At 32.8% G+C, this 19,353-nt stretch overlaps 2 protein-coding genes across 3 annotated transcripts; one reads left to right on the top strand and one right to left on the bottom strand.

The window, feature by feature from the left end:
* The first annotated feature begins 5,453 nt into the window (after positions 1 to 5,453).
* LOC105790974 (uncharacterized) lies at positions 5,454 to 5,909 on the top strand. Its single transcript, XM_012618796.2, has one exon. It carries the CDS (start codon positions 5,454 to 5,456, stop codon positions 5,907 to 5,909), a length of 456 nt encoding a protein of 151 aa, XP_012474250.1.
* A 2,589-nt stretch (positions 5,910 to 8,498) lies between these two features.
* LOC105790980 (receptor-like protein kinase HERK 1) lies at positions 8,499 to 12,082 on the bottom strand. Of its 2 annotated transcripts, XM_052633508.1 has the most exons (2): positions 11,556 to 12,081; positions 8,499 to 11,266 (listed from the first exon to the last, which is right to left on the bottom strand). In XM_052633508.1, exon 2 carries the CDS (start codon positions 11,188 to 11,190, stop codon positions 8,839 to 8,841), a length of 2,352 nt encoding a protein of 783 aa, XP_052489468.1. In that variant the 5' UTR covers positions 11,191 to 11,266; positions 11,556 to 12,081; the 3' UTR covers positions 8,499 to 8,838. The 2 variants fall into 2 exon arrangements, with proteins under 2 accessions (XP_052489468.1, XP_012474258.1); XM_012618804.2 differs by having other exon boundaries at positions 8,499 to 12,082.
* Between the last annotated feature and the right edge of the window lie 7,271 nt (positions 12,083 to 19,353).

Below are 19,353 nucleotides of genomic sequence, written 5' to 3'. Positions count from 1 at the left end.
AACGACAAATCAACAACAAGATCTTCCCCAAAATTATCTAGAAACTAACTTTGATACCAATTGTTAGTGATGAGATGTTGATTGATTGTATTATGAGTTGTAACTAAAGATACAACTGAAATTGAAAAGTAAAAAGGTACACCAACAGTTACCCAACTTTGGGATAGCTGACAAAACAGTCACCTAGGTTTCATTTTAGTCACTCAACTTTCAAAAATTTACAAAACAATCCTTTTTGTTATTTTTCGTCACAGACGTCACAACAAAGTGACATGGTAGACGACGACGTCCTTGGTGTCAAAAAAAAACCTTCAACTGGCTGGTTACTCTCAATTTAACAGCCCTACCAACACCATTTTAGGGTTAGAGAAAAAAGAAGAAGAAGAAGAATGAGAAAAGGAAAAATAGAGATGCCTAAAATGATTTCGGTGTGCTATGGTGGAAACCCAGCCAAGTTAAACACATCTTGGTCTAATGACAACCCAGGTAGGAGGTTTTTTGGGTGTAAGAAATTTGGCAGTGGATTTTGAAAACCATGTCAGTTTTTCACTTGGTTTGATCCACCATTAATGCCCTGCTCATGAATTGTATTGTTGGGTCTTCTTAAAAAAGTGAAGACATTGGAAGATGCAATGAGGAGGAAGAGAAAAACCTGGTCTTTGGTGCTTGTATTTGTAACTATGTTGTTGTTTTTAAAACCTTAAATCAGTTTATGTTGTTACTGTTAGCATTGAAAACCAACTTATGTTTTGTAATATTGTTGCTGGTATATTGTTGCTTATGTTGTTATTCATAGCTGTTGGTATATTGTTGCTTATGTTGTTATACATGGCTACTGGTATACATGGCTAACCAACTTATGTTGTTGTTTACAAACTTGAAAGACTTAAAATGGGATATAATATGTAGTTGTTGATTACAAATTGTTTTGTAATATTTTTGTTGCTTACAACAGTTAGAAAGTTGTTTTGTAATATTTGATTTCATTTCGAAGTTGATAGACTTGAAAGAATGTTTAATCTTTAGTTCATTTGTATTTCTTAATATTCATATATCGGAAAAGATAACAGATAAAAAATTTGTATTTCTCAATTCTCACACATTTGTTTTTTCAATACTCATATGTTAGAAGAGATAACACAAATTGCATGGATCAATGCTCATATATTAAGGCCAAAACGTCAAACTATTTACAAAAGGAATGAGGGGAAAAATATTGCCAAATTTTCCTACAATTCAACACAATTGAACATATGTGAATTGTAGGCAAATTTTTTAAAAAAATTCAGTGACTATATGCCTAAGTTTTTCAACAGTAGCAATCATAGGAAAATTTACAAAAATTTATCTACCTAAGTTAATAAATTAGTAGCAGGCAAATTTACACAATTTCAAAAGGTTAACAAAATAAGGATTGTTCACAATATCATCATTGGTCTGTCATGGATGACACTTGAGTAGGAGGCATCCATCTAACAGTGGTTGGTTTTCTCTTGAATGGGAGCTTTTCTCTTAGGGCAGCATCTTTATGGTGAGTTGGGGCAGCTTGTTGATGAGTTGGGGCAATTTGTAATTGAGTTGGGGTAACCTATTGAGTTGTGGTACTCTCTTACTGATTTGGGGTAGCCTGTTGCTGAGTTGGGGCAACCACTTGGTTGTGAACACCAACTTTATGTCTTTTGACCTACAGAAACAAGTGAAATTTGTCAAACAAATTCATAAACAAAAGTAATATAACTTAAGGAAAATGACTTACTGGAATGTTTTGGCCAACTTCCTTTTTGCAACTCATCATATTGTGGCCTATTCTTTTGTATTTACTGCACCTCATGTCCGCCCTTCTTAGTGTTTGTGGTTCATCAGGTTCTTTCCTTCTCACCTTAGTAGGTTTGCCAGGTGGCCTTCTTAGTGTAGGAGACAATATTGGTAGCATGTTTGACAAAGAGACCCATTGTTTAGGACCCCTTACTGGCCTTATAAAGTTGGAATTAATTTGAAGTTGGGTTTGCTTGGTGTACCAGGTTTGTACATAGGTCTTTGGGAACTCATCTTTTAGATGAATGGCAACCAATGCATGCATGCAAGGGATGCCAGTGAGATCTCAATTCCTACAGAAGTAGGAATTCTCAACTAAGCCACCACATGCTGGCTGCCTGGACCATATTCAACCTGATACTTGTCCCCACCAGCATGTGATGGAACACACCTAAAAAACAGTCATCATGCTTGGTTAAAAAACAATCACTAAAAAAACATTGTGAGCAACCCCACCAACAATGATACACACACACACACCTAAAAAACAATCACTACATGCATATTATTAAAAAATACTCATTACATGCATATTAAAAAATAGTCAACAACATGTATATTAAAAAAACAGTCATGCACACCAACAATCACAACATTCATATTATTAAAATATACTCACTGCATGCATATTAAAAAATAGTCAACAGCATGTATATTAAAAAATAGTCATACACACCAACAATCACTGCATGCATATTAAAAAATAGTCAACAACATGTATATTAAAAAATAGTCACTACTTGCATATTAAAAACACTCACTAAAACAACATGAGACCAGCAACATGAAGTCAAAATAAAGGCATTGAAAGATTAAAAATGGTAACTTTACCTCAATGAATCTTTTATATTTACATCCAGCTTTTTCTTGATCTTTGGACACAACATTCCTTTCCATTTGTCAGCTTCTTCTTTCTTCTTGACAGTAAGCAACATAATCTTGGTCCTTATTGTTTCCATCATGGTCAGAATAGGTTTCCCTCTTACTTCTAATATCATCTACCAGTAAACAACATAAAGAATTAGTGAATTGCTAATGATTAGTAAGAAACATAAAACATAAGGGTTTACCTTGTTAAAGGATTCAAAAAGATTATTCACCAACAAGTCAGAATGGCTCCTAATTGAGAAGTGAGACATTGACCAGTGAGTAGGGTTCTTTTCCTTCAACCAATCATAAGCATGCTGATTGGTTTTCTTCAGTTCATCCATGGCATCCTTAAAATCCCTTGTAGTACTTGCTCTGAAAGCTTTCCAAAGAAAACCTTTCAATTCCTTTGTTCGAAAACCAGCCTTCTTAAAATTGGCATGTAGGTGTCTAACACAGTGTCTTGTTTCTGCATTAGGAAACAACATACATATTGCTTCTAAAAGTCCCTGCAATTAGAACAAATAAGTTTAATTCTTTGACAAACCCTAAACCCTAAATAAAAATAACATAAAAAATAAATAAAGTTTTACCTTTTGTTTGTCAGACATAAAAGATATCTGGTACGAGCTCACAATTTCCAAGTCTATTGCAAGCAAATCCAAGAACCAAAGCCATGATGCTTGGTTTTCACTTTCGACAGCAGCATATGCAAGAGGATAGATGCCATTATTTTCATCTATCCTAACAACTGCAAGCAAGTAGCCACCATAGTAGCCCTTCAAGAAACATTCATCTAAACCTACTATCCTCCTATAACCAGCCCTATAGCCATCTTTGCATGCCTGTAGATAGACATACATCCTTTGAAACAACATGTTATCTAGATAATAGATTGTTGTTGTTCCCTCATTTTGGGTCCTAACCTCCAACAAATACTCATAAATCTTCTCATATTGAGCCTTATGAGCTCCTTCAATTAATTCCAATTCCCTAAGTTTAGCCTTCCTACATTTGGTTAGTGAGACTATGCAACATAAATAACCAATACAAAATAATTTAATACAAACACAACCATTTCTGTCATACACATGGCAGACAATAACCAATAGAAAAATAATTTAATACAAACACAACCATTTTTGTCATGCACATGGCAGACAATAACAAACAATAACCAGTACAATATAGAAGGTAAATAAAAAATTTGATATTGCCACATACAATATAGCAGTTTGGATACAAACAATGGTAGATACAAACAATAAACATCATGCACATGGCATACAATACACATTATATGTCATTCACTTCAATAACCAAACCCTAATCTGTCATGCACATTAATAACAAATAAAACCAAAATTGAGATAACCCTAAATTGAAATCGAAATTGAAATCAAAATCGAAATTGGAATCGAAATCGAAATCAAAATTGAAATCAAAATTGAAATCAAAATCAAAATTAGAACCAGTGAGTGTTTCAGAATCAAAATCAAAATCAAAATTGAAATCGAAATAACCCAAAATAACCCTAAATTGAAATAACCCTAAATCCAAAAAATAAAAAACTAAATGCAACAACTTACCCGTTAAAGTGGATGTAACAAAATTGGTAGCTTCTTTTCTATTGACCACTCTTCTATTGACCATTATCGTAAAGAATCAAAAACATTGAATAGTTTCTGGTTTCGTCTTCTTTTCTCCCCAAACAAAAAAAGACCAATCGTTTTTTCACCTTATACCCTGTTAATCGATTATTGAATCGATTTCTAACCCTAAACCAACCTTCTTAATAGATTCCCGAATCAGTTTCAAACCCAAACCAACCCAAATCACAATAAAAATTTTCCCAAATCGATTTTATTTTTTTTTTCCCAAATCCCCTTAATCAGAATCTGTTTCTAATTTTTTACCCTAAAACCCATAACCCTTCAATTTTTTTCCTTAAACCTGCCCCAAACCAAGACCCATCAGCTGGTTAACTTGCCACATCAACGGTCCCGTTAACACACTAATGGAAACTGTTAATCAGTGACTATTTTGTCACTTTTTTATTACGTTAGTGACTGTTTTGTAACTTTCGAAAGTTGAGTGACTGAAATGAAACCTAGGTGACTATTTTGTCAGCTACCCCATAGTTGGGTGACTGTTGGTGTAATTTACCCAAAGTAAAAATAATGCACATAAGAACTAGTTAAGCAGTTCAAAACCATTTCCTATGTCTGCAAGGCTTTACCAATAGAGTATTCCACTATGAATCAACACTACAAGATGTGATTTAAGCACAATTCACTCACCATGTTATAACCTCACTCCTATATATTAACATTATTAAAATCAATTGTAAAAAATAAATATCAAATCAAAATCACTCAAACTCTAACTTAATAGGCTCGTAAAGTCTTCGAAATTTCAAAATATTGTAGAAACAAACATCAAATATCGTATTTAATATTAGATAACTAACATAGAACAATCAAATGAAACTAGCTTAGAAAGAGAACTACTTGGTTTATTAATAAATACATGGACCCAAAATAACAAATCGTTTTCTTCATGCATACACTCAGCAAATGATGTCGAATCATTACATTTTTCACATAAAAGAAACCACTGCATAACTATAAACCCCCTCTAGGAAAGCTTCTCCCTTGTATCTCTATCTCTCAATATATCTCCATTATCTTTCATTTTAACTAGTCTTTCAACTCTTTCTATAAACCTGAAGAAAGGAAGGAAGCTAGCTGAATCCTGACAGCCTAAACCCAATGGCTAAAACCTGTATCTCAAACTGCATCAATGACACCAGGGTCCCTCTCCCAGTCAGGCCAACCTACGTGAACCTCTATAAGTGGCCGGAATCTGATGCTGAGTTTGTAAGGTCACTGAGCTCTGACTGGCGCAGTAATGGAGGTCGTGCACACCCCACGGTTGTTGATAGCATTTCATGCAGGCAAATATACCTGAGGAGCTACACGTTTCATAGGAACAACCAAACCGAGACTGAAAACACAAAATGTTTTGGCAGATCATCAGTTAATAAGAAGGAAAAGGCCGGAAAGATCAGTCCTAGAAGAAAAAACAAGTCCGAAACTGTGGCCACAAAGAAGTGTACGGCTCTCAGAAGGGCCAAAGAGGTCTCTTGTGCCGCCCTTTTGGCGATGTTTCGGAGGCTGTTGGCCTGCACATCCAAGGTTGATGTGGCTGATCATCATGGAGATTGAACATTTCTTTTTCCTTTTTTTTTATCAATTTCGGCTTTCAGTGCTTCCTCCTTTTCTTTGTTCTTTTTTTTTTTTTTCAGTTTTTAAATAACTTTCTAATAGTATTAAGTTGTTATTTATTTGATGCCTTTTTTGTTCTTCCTATCTATGTTATTTTTCTTTGTTAATGGCTTTTGCTGATATCATGATATGTTAATGGTTAAAGTGCGAAAAGCATCATCAGGAAATGGTTTTAAATTTAAGCAAATGTATTTGGTTGATGATGATCAGTATCATGTGTAAAATACATCCGTCTTGTAAAATCTTTCAGCTATTCAAAGTTATATGTATAATGCATATATTCATATCCAACATTCAACTTCAAATCCAAGTATTGTATTTTCTTATGATCAAGTGAACAGGCCTTGCCAGGTTGAGTCACCTAGGAATTATGATTCAAGGGCTGCTACAACATTCTTTATAGAAATCAAAGTCTACAGGAGAAATTAACTACGTATTCGAATTTTTGTAAAAAATATATATATGGGTTATTATTTATTAATTAAAATTTATGGGTTCCAAGTCATTCATGTATATAACAACAAAAATTAAGAATATATAAGCCTTGTTGGTCCATGAACTATGACATGGAATCAGATTACTTAAGACTAAAAGTCTTTAGTCTAAAGTCAAAGAAAATCACAATTACTAATTCTTAAAGAGTAAAGCAAATTTGTGACATAGTATATAGAAATGATGATGGTGGCATGGTGGCTATAGTGATGGTGGAGGTGGGTGTGAAAATTGGGGCCGGCTGAATGCTCAAACACTTTTAACTCTTAATGTTTTAATGTTTTACAGAATTGGTATTTATTACGGTAGATAAATTTATATATTTTCAGTGAATCGTGTATTTATAATAAATTTATACACGAATAATGTATCAAATATATATATTTATATTTTCTATTGACTCTTTCATGTCTTGAAAGGGATGGGGAAGAAAAGGTCAGCACCAGTTGAGAAATATTATGAGCAGAAGAAGTAATCCAAAAGAAAAGAAGCAAAAAGAGGAATTTGAGACTCAATCATAGTATAAGCAATCATGAAAAAGATAATGTATTTTTAGTGTAAAACAGATCAAAAGAGAGAATGTAACTTACAATGCAAGTTTTCTTGGATTAATCGACCATGGAATTTTATATTTTCTTAATCCTCTTTATTTTGTACTAGTTATTTGGAATATACTAAATCATAAATTTGGGTTGTTATAGTAATCAGTTAGCCAATCTAATTTTCATTTCATTCCATATTTATGTTCAATATATATATTTAAAATATGATGTTTTAAATATATAAAATTTCAATATACACATCTTTTGAACCTTAATAGGATTAGTGTTTAATGTGAAGAGTTGTAAGACTAAAGTAGGTAAACAATTGGTATATAATAATCTAATTAAATGCATAAATAATAGATTAGTTATCACTTACCAATAATTCTCCTTGGATTACCCGAGTGTTTAGCCTTCCTTTTATTTTACATTTTGTCACTCTCACTCTTGTGGGACATACAACAGAAATAAATGCCAGTAACCACTATGATGATTCTGGAAAAACAAAATATTTACTATGATGACGTTGACATAATTGCAATTTCTTATGGTGATAATAATGGGATAGTAGGTAAACTGTTTGTGGTACAATGTTCTGAAATCTGAGTCTCTAAACCTTTTAAAATAAGAAAATAATGAACTGCAAAAAGAAAAGGACGCTATGCAATATTTACATCACTAATAACACCATGTTTCTTCTGGAACAGAGGAGAAAGGAAGTGTCTGATATTATCAAATATTTACTTAGGTGCCAACTCATTTGCTGTCTGATCATGAACATCATTATAGTAGTGGTGTTTTTGTTTTCCTTAATTTTGTCAATGGAAAACATAATTAACATTGCTGATTTGTCTTGAGACTCCTGGAATGTTCATGGATACTTCTTTTCGATTTTATAAGAAATATTTGGTAAGCAATAAATATGTTGCCATTGACCCTTTGATGAATCTTTTATCTACAAGTGAGGTGGTTACCTTGTATGCTATGGTTCAAGATATTCGAATATGAATGTGAATATGATTCTTCAAATATTCCAGTCGGAGTTACCTACAAGGTACCTGTAGAAGCTTTGAAACTAGTCTTGTTTCAAGCAGGCTTTCATCATGAAATTGCTCGTTTCCAGCCTATTCTAGTCCCAAGATTGGGCTGGATCCACAAAAATTTAAGACAAATTGGTGCATGCATGTGCATTCATGCTCCCCCATCATTTCTTGTTGATGATGCTACTGTAGCCTGTTCTCTAATTGGTAATGGATTAAAGAGTGCTTAGAGGAATTAATTATTCTCAAGTGATGGTTATAGCAAATATACTAACTGGCCCGTTTATTGCCAACAGACTTTTATTTTGCTCTAATAATGTTTTGAGTGCTTTTTATGATTATAATCTCTTCCAATATGAGAAATTCAAGGGTGATAGAGATTCATAAACAAATGAAGCATGGACTCATGATTCACTCGCTGATTTACATCAATGCTGGAAGGACAAAACATAGGATGCTCCAAGCTAAAATCATGCATTATCTTTTAACAGGCCATCAACCAGGAAGAACAGTTCTATCTCGTGTTCATGTTGATGCAGATAGATAAAAGTAATAAATTATACCAGAACTGTGGGGAATGGAATAAGAACAAGAAAACGACCAATCACTGTCGACCGATTAAAGTAAGATATGCACCTAATAGCAAATCCGAAACAAACAAGCAACGAGAACATTCTTAAAGCTCACTACATATCCCCAACCCTGCTGTACATGGAAGAGCTCACAAAATACACGTTCCACCGAGCTTTGGTGGATCGGAGAAAATCATGTAATCTTTGCTCCATAACATATAATTCACCTGCCTTCAGACTTCACCAGCTGTGAGAACACTTTACTCATTGAAGCACCTGAGAGGTCATCCACACTCGACAACACAAACTGTGCAGAAGAAACTGTTGGATCAAGCTGACTGAAATTGTTAATTTGTGGAGAAAGTTCACCGATCATGTTCGTACTGTTCTCTTCAGGATCGCCTTGAACAGCCTCCTGAAGTTGAAGAGCATACTCCAGATTCCATAAAACATCCCCCATGGAAGGCCTGTCGACACCGGAATCAGCTAAGCATTTCTCAGCAGTTTCTCCAAACTTCCTAAGAGAATCAGACCTGATCTTTCCTTTGAGATTAGAATCAATTATTTGCACCAACTGTCCTCTTTTCTGCCATTTCATTGCCCATTCAGCTAGATTTACCATTTCCCTTGGAAGAGTAGGATCTATTACTGGTCTTGCACAAAGAACTTCAAACAAAACCACTCCAAATGAATATACATCAGATTTTTCTGTCAGTTGTTGCCTTCTGAAATATTCTGGATCCAGGTATCCAAAACTTCCTTTCACGGCTGTACTGACATGGGTCTGATCGATTTCAGGTCCTGTCTTTGACAGCCCGAAATCCGCAACCTTGGCCATGAGATTCTCATCAAGTAAGATATTCGCGGACTTCACATCACGATGAATAACTGCTTTCGCATAGCCTGTGTGAAGGTAATGGAGTCCTCTAGCTGCTCCAATGCATATTTCAAGCCTTTGTTTCCAACTTAAACTTGGATGGCCCGAACCATAGAGATGACTCTTGAGTGTACCATTCTCCATATATTCATAAATCAAGATCATCTCATTCTTTTCATCACAATAACCAATTAAAGAAACTAAATGGCGGTGACGGAACTGGGATAGCATCTCAATTTCAGTCTGGAACTCGGCAAGTCCTTGTTGGGACCGGGGATTTCCCCTTTTAACAGCAACTTTTGTACCGTCATTCAGTTCTCCCTTGTATACCTTACCGAAACCGCCAATCCCAATGACCAAACTTTCATCAAAATTATTGGTGGCTTCTTGAACAGCCAGAAAAGGAATGTGATAGCCAGTATTCGAATTGACACTAGCAGTTGTTCCTTTGGAGTATTTGCTCCCTATAGTGTGGGAAGTTCCTCCATTAGTTGAAAAAGGAATCCATATCTTCGATTGCCTCTGGTGTGCCACACATCTTCTTTTTCTACAAAACATAAATAGAAGTCCTGCCAACAGCAGTTCAAAAGCCACCCCAACACTGGCACCCACTATGGCACCAACTTTCTTCTTTGAACTTGAACCAGAAGTATTGGCAGTTCCCAAGCCAGTAAGGCTGCCATCAGAATTGTTCAATTTCATGATTTCAAGCCCATTTAGTATGGCATCAGGGTAAACACCACGTAAATTTGATGGACCGATGCTTACTCGAAGCTTGTTCATAGTAGCTGAGTCTGTAACAAAATCCATATAATATGCAGCAGCCAAAACATTACCCAAATAAGCACTCAGATCAAGGTCCCTCACAACCATTGAGGAGTCGATGAAAACATTGAAATAGAGCTGGTTAAGAGAAGTGCTGACAATATCACAAAAATGAAACCTAACTAGGTGCTGAAAACCGGGATCCACATCGAATTCCCAGGTCACATTGAAGTTGCTATTGGGGTCACCTAAGGAGTTCATCTTGGTGCAGCTACCATAAACAGAAACTGGAGCAATCTCTGGTGTTGATCCACCATCAACATACTTGACAGCTCTAGTATTTGATACAGTTGATGCAAGATTCTTTTCTATAAGGAAACTCTGATCAGGCACCCATGTTCGATGAAGCGTATCGTTCTTGAAGGACACCATAGGTCCCCCCACATTCACCCTAGCAACCGTCTCCAGTGCCTGCCACATCAAGCCTTGGAATCCCACTGATGATTTAACAGTACGGACGTGGTCTGGAATGAGCTGATCAGGAACTGAAACAACTTCCAGGGCATTTATAAAAGCAAATGAATTCTCTGAAGGAGTGAATATGATGGCAAGGCTATCGGTGGTGATATTAACAGAGAATTCTTTGACAAGATGAGCTCCAACACTGAAACTGCTGAGAAGGACATGGTTTTCAGTGGAAACATCGAACTTTGCCGAACTCATATTGTAAGTAGCATAAACAAATGGATTGAAATAAAGGCGAATCCAGAGTCTCCCCCGTTGGCTGACTGGAAATGTATACATAGAAACACCGGTAAAGATTCTAGCTGTTTGATAGAGCCGTGAAACGGCAGAAGAGATGATTGATTTCGAAGTGTTCCCAACAACACGTTGTGGTGTAGAAAGGAGTTTAGAGGCTAAGTCATCAGCCATGAAAACTCGACCACCCACTGTACTATTAGCTAGTGATCCACAATCAATAAGGTAGTTGTCTGCTGGTGTAAACCCTCTAGCAAAGCATTGAAAACATAAGACTGAAGAAACCCAGATGAGCAATTCAATTATCTTACAACCCATATTTTCAAAATCCTAGCAAGTAACAGTATCACCAAAGCTTTGAATCTTTTTGTTCTTAACAGGAACTGAATCCTGGATTCTTACATAAACTACAAATGGATTAATAGCAAACAATAATAGAAATTAAAGAAACAACAACAACTAAGAGATCTGAATTAAAGACAAAAGCGGGAAAAAAGAAACAGCAAGAGAACCGAATCAAAGAGATGAAAAGATGAAACCTTTGAATTTTAGATGAACCTGACTCAAAAAATCAAATCTTCTATGCAGCTGTATGGGAATTTGGCAGAGTTTTCGTTGCAATTTCCAATGCAGATAGAGCAGGGTGCATACACAAGCGGGATTAACATTAAACTAGATTACAACCTCTCCCACTTAATTGTTTCTAACTTTTTTTCTTTCCATTTTGGTTCATATTCTTAAATAAACAGTACACAAAGAGGCTAAAGGTGGTGTAACAAAAATACAAATAAGCAGCACAAATAATAAGAAAACACTGTTTAAATGTCTAATTTCTGGTTTGGTAAATCAACGATAGATGTAAAGTGAATACAATAGAAACAAAACAATAACATGCAGAAGAGATAAGAGCAAATTTAAAGTTAGGAAATTTATGGAGAGAGAGGCGTCTTTATGGGTTTTAATGACGGTGGGTAGAAAACAGAGTTTTAAGCTTTCTAGTAACATAAAGGTTATTTACTCTCCATGGGTTCTGAGCGGTGACTGGGGAAAAGCAAATGGCTGCCTCTTTAAACTCTACTCTCAATCTCTTTTCTTTTGTTCAATAATAATTGATATCAAATTTCAATAAAACGTTTTGTGGGAGGGTTGAAATCTGCTTTTTACTCCTTCTATTTTAACAAAATTTGAGATTTAGTCTTTATACTTAAAAACATAAAAATCAAGTCAAACTTATTTTTAATTAAAATCTCAATTCAATTAATAACATTGTTAATATTACACATCAAAGTAGGATAACTTGACATGTCCATTGGGCTATTCTAATATTACGTGGCATATTATTGAAAAAAATTTAATTGATAAATTTTGACAAAACTTAACAACAAAGATAATGATTGGATTAGGATTGAATTGTTAGCTTTTAAAGTATAGAAACTAATTTTGAAATTCTGTAGAAGTAAAGGGACTAATAACATATATTAACCTTGTGAATGTGATGAATGGAAGTGCTTTCTTTCTTTTGATTTTTTTTTTTTTCCATTTGTATGGAAAAATAATATGGAATGCATTTAAATAAATATAAAAGATTATTACATTTAAATGTCACATATACTACTCGAATATGGAGAGTGTGATTGATAATTTACTAAAATCTTCGATTTATTAAAAATTATATTTAATTTTTTTAAAACTTTGCACTTATTCTTTTAAATTAAATTTGGATTTTCGAATTTAATTTAAATAATAAAAATATTTTAATTATAAATTTAATTATTTAATTTTAATAATAAAATGAGTTTTTTGTGTTGATTTAAGTATGAAAACTTTTTGAAACCAAGATTCCGCCCAGTTTAGCCCATAAATAACTCTAATTCCAGTCCTTGTATAAAAAATAATAATAATATCACTTAAGCTAGTGGTATCCCTTTTTGTCAACTAGTTACTAGTGTCACGGGCCGCAGTTTAAAGCCCGTGACCATCGCACCAAATGCATCCAATGGAGGTCTATTGCTCAAATGGGGATCATTTGGCCCACAAGAACTGGCCTGATTCAAAGAGCTATTGGACAAGCCTGTCAGATTGAAGCCTAGTTGGCCCGATAATGAAAAGATGGCAACTTAGGCTAATATGGTAACTAATCTTAGAAGATAGAGGGAATCATATCTTGTAAAAATTAGATTAGATTTGATAAGGCTTATCTTGTAAATCCCTAAAATTAAGGGATATGGTTAAATCTCATCCGTCGATGTAAATGTATCTTGACCGTCGGTTTTGGGGGAGCTCAACTATAAATAGAGAGCCTCCCCTCATTTGTATTCATTCTATTGTATTCTGAATTCTTAAGAGTAATAGAATTCTGAGAGCATTTACTCAAACACCTTGTGTGCAATCTTTTTTGTGGCTTTCTGTTGTTATTTGGTTAGCTTCTTTTGGCACAATCGCTTCCGCTCTTCAATTTGGTGCCTTGGAGGAGTTCTAAAAGAACCCTCACTTGAGTTAAGGCTGACTTGGGTGAGTTTGGACGAACGGATCGCCTAAGGCCGCACGGATTGCGAGACGAAAGGTCTAGCCCCGTGACACTAGTATAATGGTAAATTATTTGTGTTGTTTAAATTATGGGTACATTATCTAGTATGTCACCTAACTTTTAAGTTATTTTTATTTTAATCACATTAAGCGCTAAACCTCTAACAACGATTGATTGTATTTTGGTCACCTAAAAAATATTTGTTTAAGTATTGATCTAGGTAAAAAACCATTAAAGATTTAAGTGAAAAATGGTAAAAACTAAAATAATGCATTAAAAAATTGTCATGTTTGCCTCCTTGCCAAAATTTCTAATTTTTTTCAATATTTAAATTTCAAAACATCAAAACTGATTAAATAAATTGTTTTAAAATTTTTTATTATCTTACATTAGTTTTGATGTTTGAAATTTAAAATTTCTAGATTGAATTTTTTTAATTTTCAGCAATGGGATAAAACAAGTACAATTTGACAAATTTTAATGCATTATTTTAGTTTCTACCATTCTTTCACTTTAATATTTTTTTACCCAAATCAAGACTTTAAAATATTTTGGTTACCAAAATGAAAATGACTTAAAAGTTGGGTAACCAAAATGAAAATGTAAATATAATGTGGATATGATTTGGCCTATATAATTAACCACTATTAAAATTTTAGTGCTTATGTGACTAAATTGCAAGAACTATTTTTGAGTAACTAAAATGAAAACGCCTTATAAATTGGATGACCAATGAATAGTTTACCCTTAAATTATTAACATCAAGGGTTTTTGTTGAAGAGTGGATTTTCTCTTATAAGTTATAATATATAAACATTTAAATATAACATTATAAAATTATTAAAAATTATTTAAATCTAAAATTTATTAAAATCCATAACAACTTTTAAAATTACCAAATTTTATAAAATTCAAAATATTATAAAATTTATAAACATTTGAAGTCTAGAGTAGAGATCATGGCAGATCCCATCCATAACACGTTTCAAATGATATATTTATTTAAACTAATAAGTAATAAAACTATCCACTAGTATTAGGTGCAATGGGAAAATACATTATATTTTTAATGAGAGATAAGTTTAAATTTGAGAGACGATATTATTAGGAGGGATGGTTATAAACCCGAACATGATTCATAAAACAAACATGAAGAACAAGAGCAAAATAATAATAATAAATAAGACACTTATTATAATTTTTAAAAATATAAAATTTGAATTTTTATAATTTTTTGTAATTTTATTGAGAGAGAGCATTTTAGTCACCCCTAATAAAAATACCAAAAGGAAAATAAGAACTAAAATTGCACTACAATTATTTACTTAAAAATATATTTTAAGAGGACGTCAATTCCTCTATTTGAGCTAGAAGAGAATGTACAAATATTCATTGAATATTCAAAGTTGTAATTAATTTCTTATCATTCAATGCGCGTCTTGTATTTTATAAAAATTGGGGGAAATGTAATCCTTACGTAAAGGCCACCTTATCCAACTTTCGGGCATTAAGATACGTTTCAGTCGTGGATGATTTTCATTAGAAATTCCCAACATGTCATAAGATTTTCGTTCTTGAAAATCTGAACTTTTCCAAACCCAAAAAACAAACGAAATTCTAGGGTTACTCCTTGGAGCAAATACTTTTATACATACCTCTTCCGGTTGATCTACACCATACTCTATTCTCGTAAGATGATATACACTGGCTAACAGTCTGCCTAGTGCTACATCATAGGCAGATTGGGAACGTAAATAATTGTAACCATATACATATAAAATAACAACAATGGAATGCCAATCCTCAGGCTTTATTTGTAAAGTCTCTATTCCTTGGTAATTGAAGCCCAAAGATGAGTCTTGCTTATTTCTATCCTTGAACTCCTCTAGACCCTTCTTTTTGTTGGGTCTTTCAACCAACTATTTTAATCTTTTAATTGAATATGTATGAAGTATTAACATTCTTTTTGAATGTGAGAAGCCACAATGTGAACAAATAAAAAAGAATAGGAAAGATAAGCGAATTTTGTCTTTTACTACATTATAATAGACACATTAAAATAGACTCTTCGCTCATTTTAAAAAGAGAAAAAATACAAAATAAAATAAATAAAGAGAGTACGAAGTGTCAAAATTTTGATGAATTGTTACTGCTAGAACATAGTTGGACTAGATGAGTCTTTAGACAAAATTACTTTAATAATCACCAACAATGTTCACCTTGTTGGAAAATATGGACATCACATATATAATAATAGTAATTACATGTTATTATTTACTATCATAAAAGATTAACCCAAATGAAAAGTGATATAATTTGGCTAATGTTTATTGGATTTTAGTTATTAAATAAAGTATGTGTCAAATATGTGTAGATATTCTTGTAACTAATTTCTAATTGATGATGACTTGAGTAGAAATTAGGATTAATGTGCAAAAGTTATATATCAGAGTTATGGTCCCCAAATTACACATATGCAACTTTTCTAATATCTCATCTTTAGAAAAAGAGAGAGTCACATTCTCTGAATTACTTGTGTACTACTCTAGAAGATCAAAACCACAAGGTCGAATATTTCAAGAAATCAATGGATTCAGGTATATCCGCATTTTGTTTTGTTCTTGATGATTTGACATGATAGATCTTGGTTAATAAAGTTTTATAGCAGATGTTGTTTTTACGGCTTGTTACAAGTGGCATCTGAGACTTGTCATGTTGAATCATTGAGAACGAATTGATTCTTTATTATTTTTGGATTGATTTTTTTTTTCAAATTTTATGGTTATGATATTTTAATTATATACTATGTTGAATCTTTGAGATTCTTGATAAATTTTTTTGAGTTTTGATTTAAAATTAAAGTTTTAGGATTTTATAAATATAAATTGGTTTGATATTTGTATATGCTATTTGAAGGGTCAAAGTTTATAATTTATGCGATTCTTGATTAACTTTTTAATCTGTCGTCCAATTGCTCTGCCAATTGTCAGTAATTTCATTCCAATTTATTGTTGTTAAATGTCGATCATCCCTTGAATTTGCTCTTTTTTTCTGCAATTTCATCCATATTTGTTGTACCAATCCATCTAAATATCAACTAGTTACCATTCTTAAAGTCGCTGTCATTCTCCTTGAAAGCCATCATCGTGCCTTCAATTTTTGTTTTCATCTCTTTTTTTTTTTTTTAAACTTCAAACAATCATATGGTTTATATTGTTGGATTACTGATTTTTTATGATTGTGATGTCATGCGTATGCATGTGTGGCCTACTGAACTTTTCTGGGTTATTATAGTTTATTTGATAAATATACTATTGTTGGGACTTTGGGTGGTCTACCTTATTTGGTCACTTATTTTCATACCTTTTTTTGCCTTTCTTTATGATTTGCATATGGTAAGTGAGTAATTCATAACAAACATGTTGTTCATACTTTGGGAATTTGAGTTTTTGTTGGAATTTTTATTTGGTTTCTTTGTTCCGTTGACTTTTGATTACTAGTTCTGGACCTGTTTTTCCCTCAGAGCATGCTTTATTGTTGTTTGTTTATTTGCAAACTCCATGTTTTTCTTTTCTGAGAATTTTGATGTTGGATGATTTAGTCTAAATCTAAACGAATTATGTTTTTTAAGCATCAGTCATGGCATTATAATGATGGAATTGTCTAGTCGGTAAAAGGAATTGTTTTCATTCTATGAGTAATTCATCGTCATTATTTTTAATTAAATCACCAAAATTAAGGTTTTTGGTTCTAATAGTGGCATTAAGATAACATTATTTTGGGTTATTTTGGAATCTATAAAATAATAAAAATAGTTTTGACCTTTAATCTGTTATGGAAATTTTAAATTTTAAATTTGAATATTGGTATATTTATATACATTTTAAAATAAATTAATTAAAATAATAAGTTGCCAAAGTGATCTCGATATTGAAATTATTTTGTTTTAAAATATAAAGGTTGTGTGCATGTAACTTAAGTTACATTAATAGGAAGGTTAATATTTAACAAAATTATATGCTATAAAGTGGTAATAAACATGTGACGATTATTTATTTTTACATGTGAGAAATAAATCGCCCAAAGAAATATTTATTGTTCAACATGTTTTATTGTCGGTCTTTGATTACTACAATAATATATCACTTACAAGTTGATATTTTTGTCCAAAGATGAAATATTAATGGAGAGTCCGATATCTTGAGATGAGATTTACCTTTATACAAATTATTTTGGTTTAAATTTGAAATGTTTTGAAACAAACAAATTCATATTTTAGCTTTGAGATTTAATTAAGGATGTCTAATATTTTAAATATATCGGTTGAAACAAAATGCCACCAAAGTGACCTCTTTTTCGTAGATTAACTTATTTAAAATATCAAGATAATTATATATTTTTGTGATTCATGTGTTTATTAATTGACCCAAAGGTAAGTTAATATTTGGCAAAATTTCAATGACATCTGTGATGATAAATGTGTGACAGTTATAAGGTATTTTATGTTAGCAATAAGTTGGTCCAAAGATTGATTCATTGTTTGACATAATTTATTGTCAATGTTTGATTGCTACAACAAGAATATCGCTTACTGTTAATATAACTGTCTAAAGACTTGATATTAATGTTGTGTTTAGTATCTCGAGATGAGATTAACCACTATTTTGAATTTATTATTTACTTATGAATATTCATGTGAGCTTGTTTTTATTTATTTTGTTCTATATTTAGCTATTTCATCTTCTGCTGCCATAATATCTGCTAATATAAATTCTATACCCATGCTTAATGGGACTAACTTTAAAGAATGCAAAAGGCACTTACGTGTAGTGTTTGGTTGTATGGACATAGGCCTTACACTAAGGGAAGAACAACATGTACCTCTCACTGTGGCAAATACCCCTATTGCTAAAAGGGATTTTAAGAGGTGGGATCGTTCAAACCGCATGAGTTTAATGATCATGAGCACAACATTTCATAAGCCTTTAGGGGAACAGAATCCGAAGAGATTACTCAAGTCAAGGGTTTCCTTGACGAAATTGAGAAATGTTTTGCCAAAAATGATAAAGTTGAGATGACATCACTTCTGATTTCTTTGATGTCTATGAAGTATAAGGGTCAAGGAAACATGAGGGGATTCATTATTGAGATGTTCCATGTTGCTTCAATACTTAAGGCATTTAAGATCGAGTTTTTTGATGAATTGATTGTTCTTATGGTTTTGGTATTGCTTCATGCACAATTTAACCAATTTAAAATTAGTTACAACTGTCAAAAGGAGAAATTGACTCTAAATGAGCTCATTTTTCATTGTGGGCAAGAGGAAGAAAGGTTGAAACATGATAAGTCTGAAACTACTCATTTGGCCAGTGCCTCTAAAGATAACAACTTATATTCTGAATAGAATACCCATTAAAAAAGCTACAAAAACACCTTATAAGCTTTGGACAGGTCAAAATCCTAGTCTAAAACACTTTTACATTTGGGGATGTCTAATTGAGGCATAGCCTTATAGGCCACATAAAAAGAAATTAGACTCCAAAACAGTGAACAACTACTTTATTGGTTATTCTAAGGGATCTAGGGGCTATAAGTTCTACAATCCCATAATTAGGGATATTTTGATACGAGAACTGCAACATTTTTTGAGGACGTTAGGTTTGGAGGGAGAAATAAGGTTAGAGACATTGCTTTTGAGGAGGAATTGAATTCTAACTTAGTTCCTACTATCACTTTTGACGATGTTCAGGTCCTCATACCTATTATTGATTAAGAAGTGAATCCAAAACCTCAACAAGGCAATATTGAAC

Source organism: Gossypium raimondii, chromosome 7 (assembly GCF_025698545.1).
Source record: "Gossypium raimondii isolate GPD5lz chromosome 7, ASM2569854v1, whole genome shotgun sequence".
Classification (NCBI taxonomy): Eukaryota; Viridiplantae; Streptophyta; class Magnoliopsida; order Malvales; family Malvaceae; genus Gossypium; species Gossypium raimondii.
This window is presented reverse-complemented; position numbering and strand designations above follow the sequence as displayed.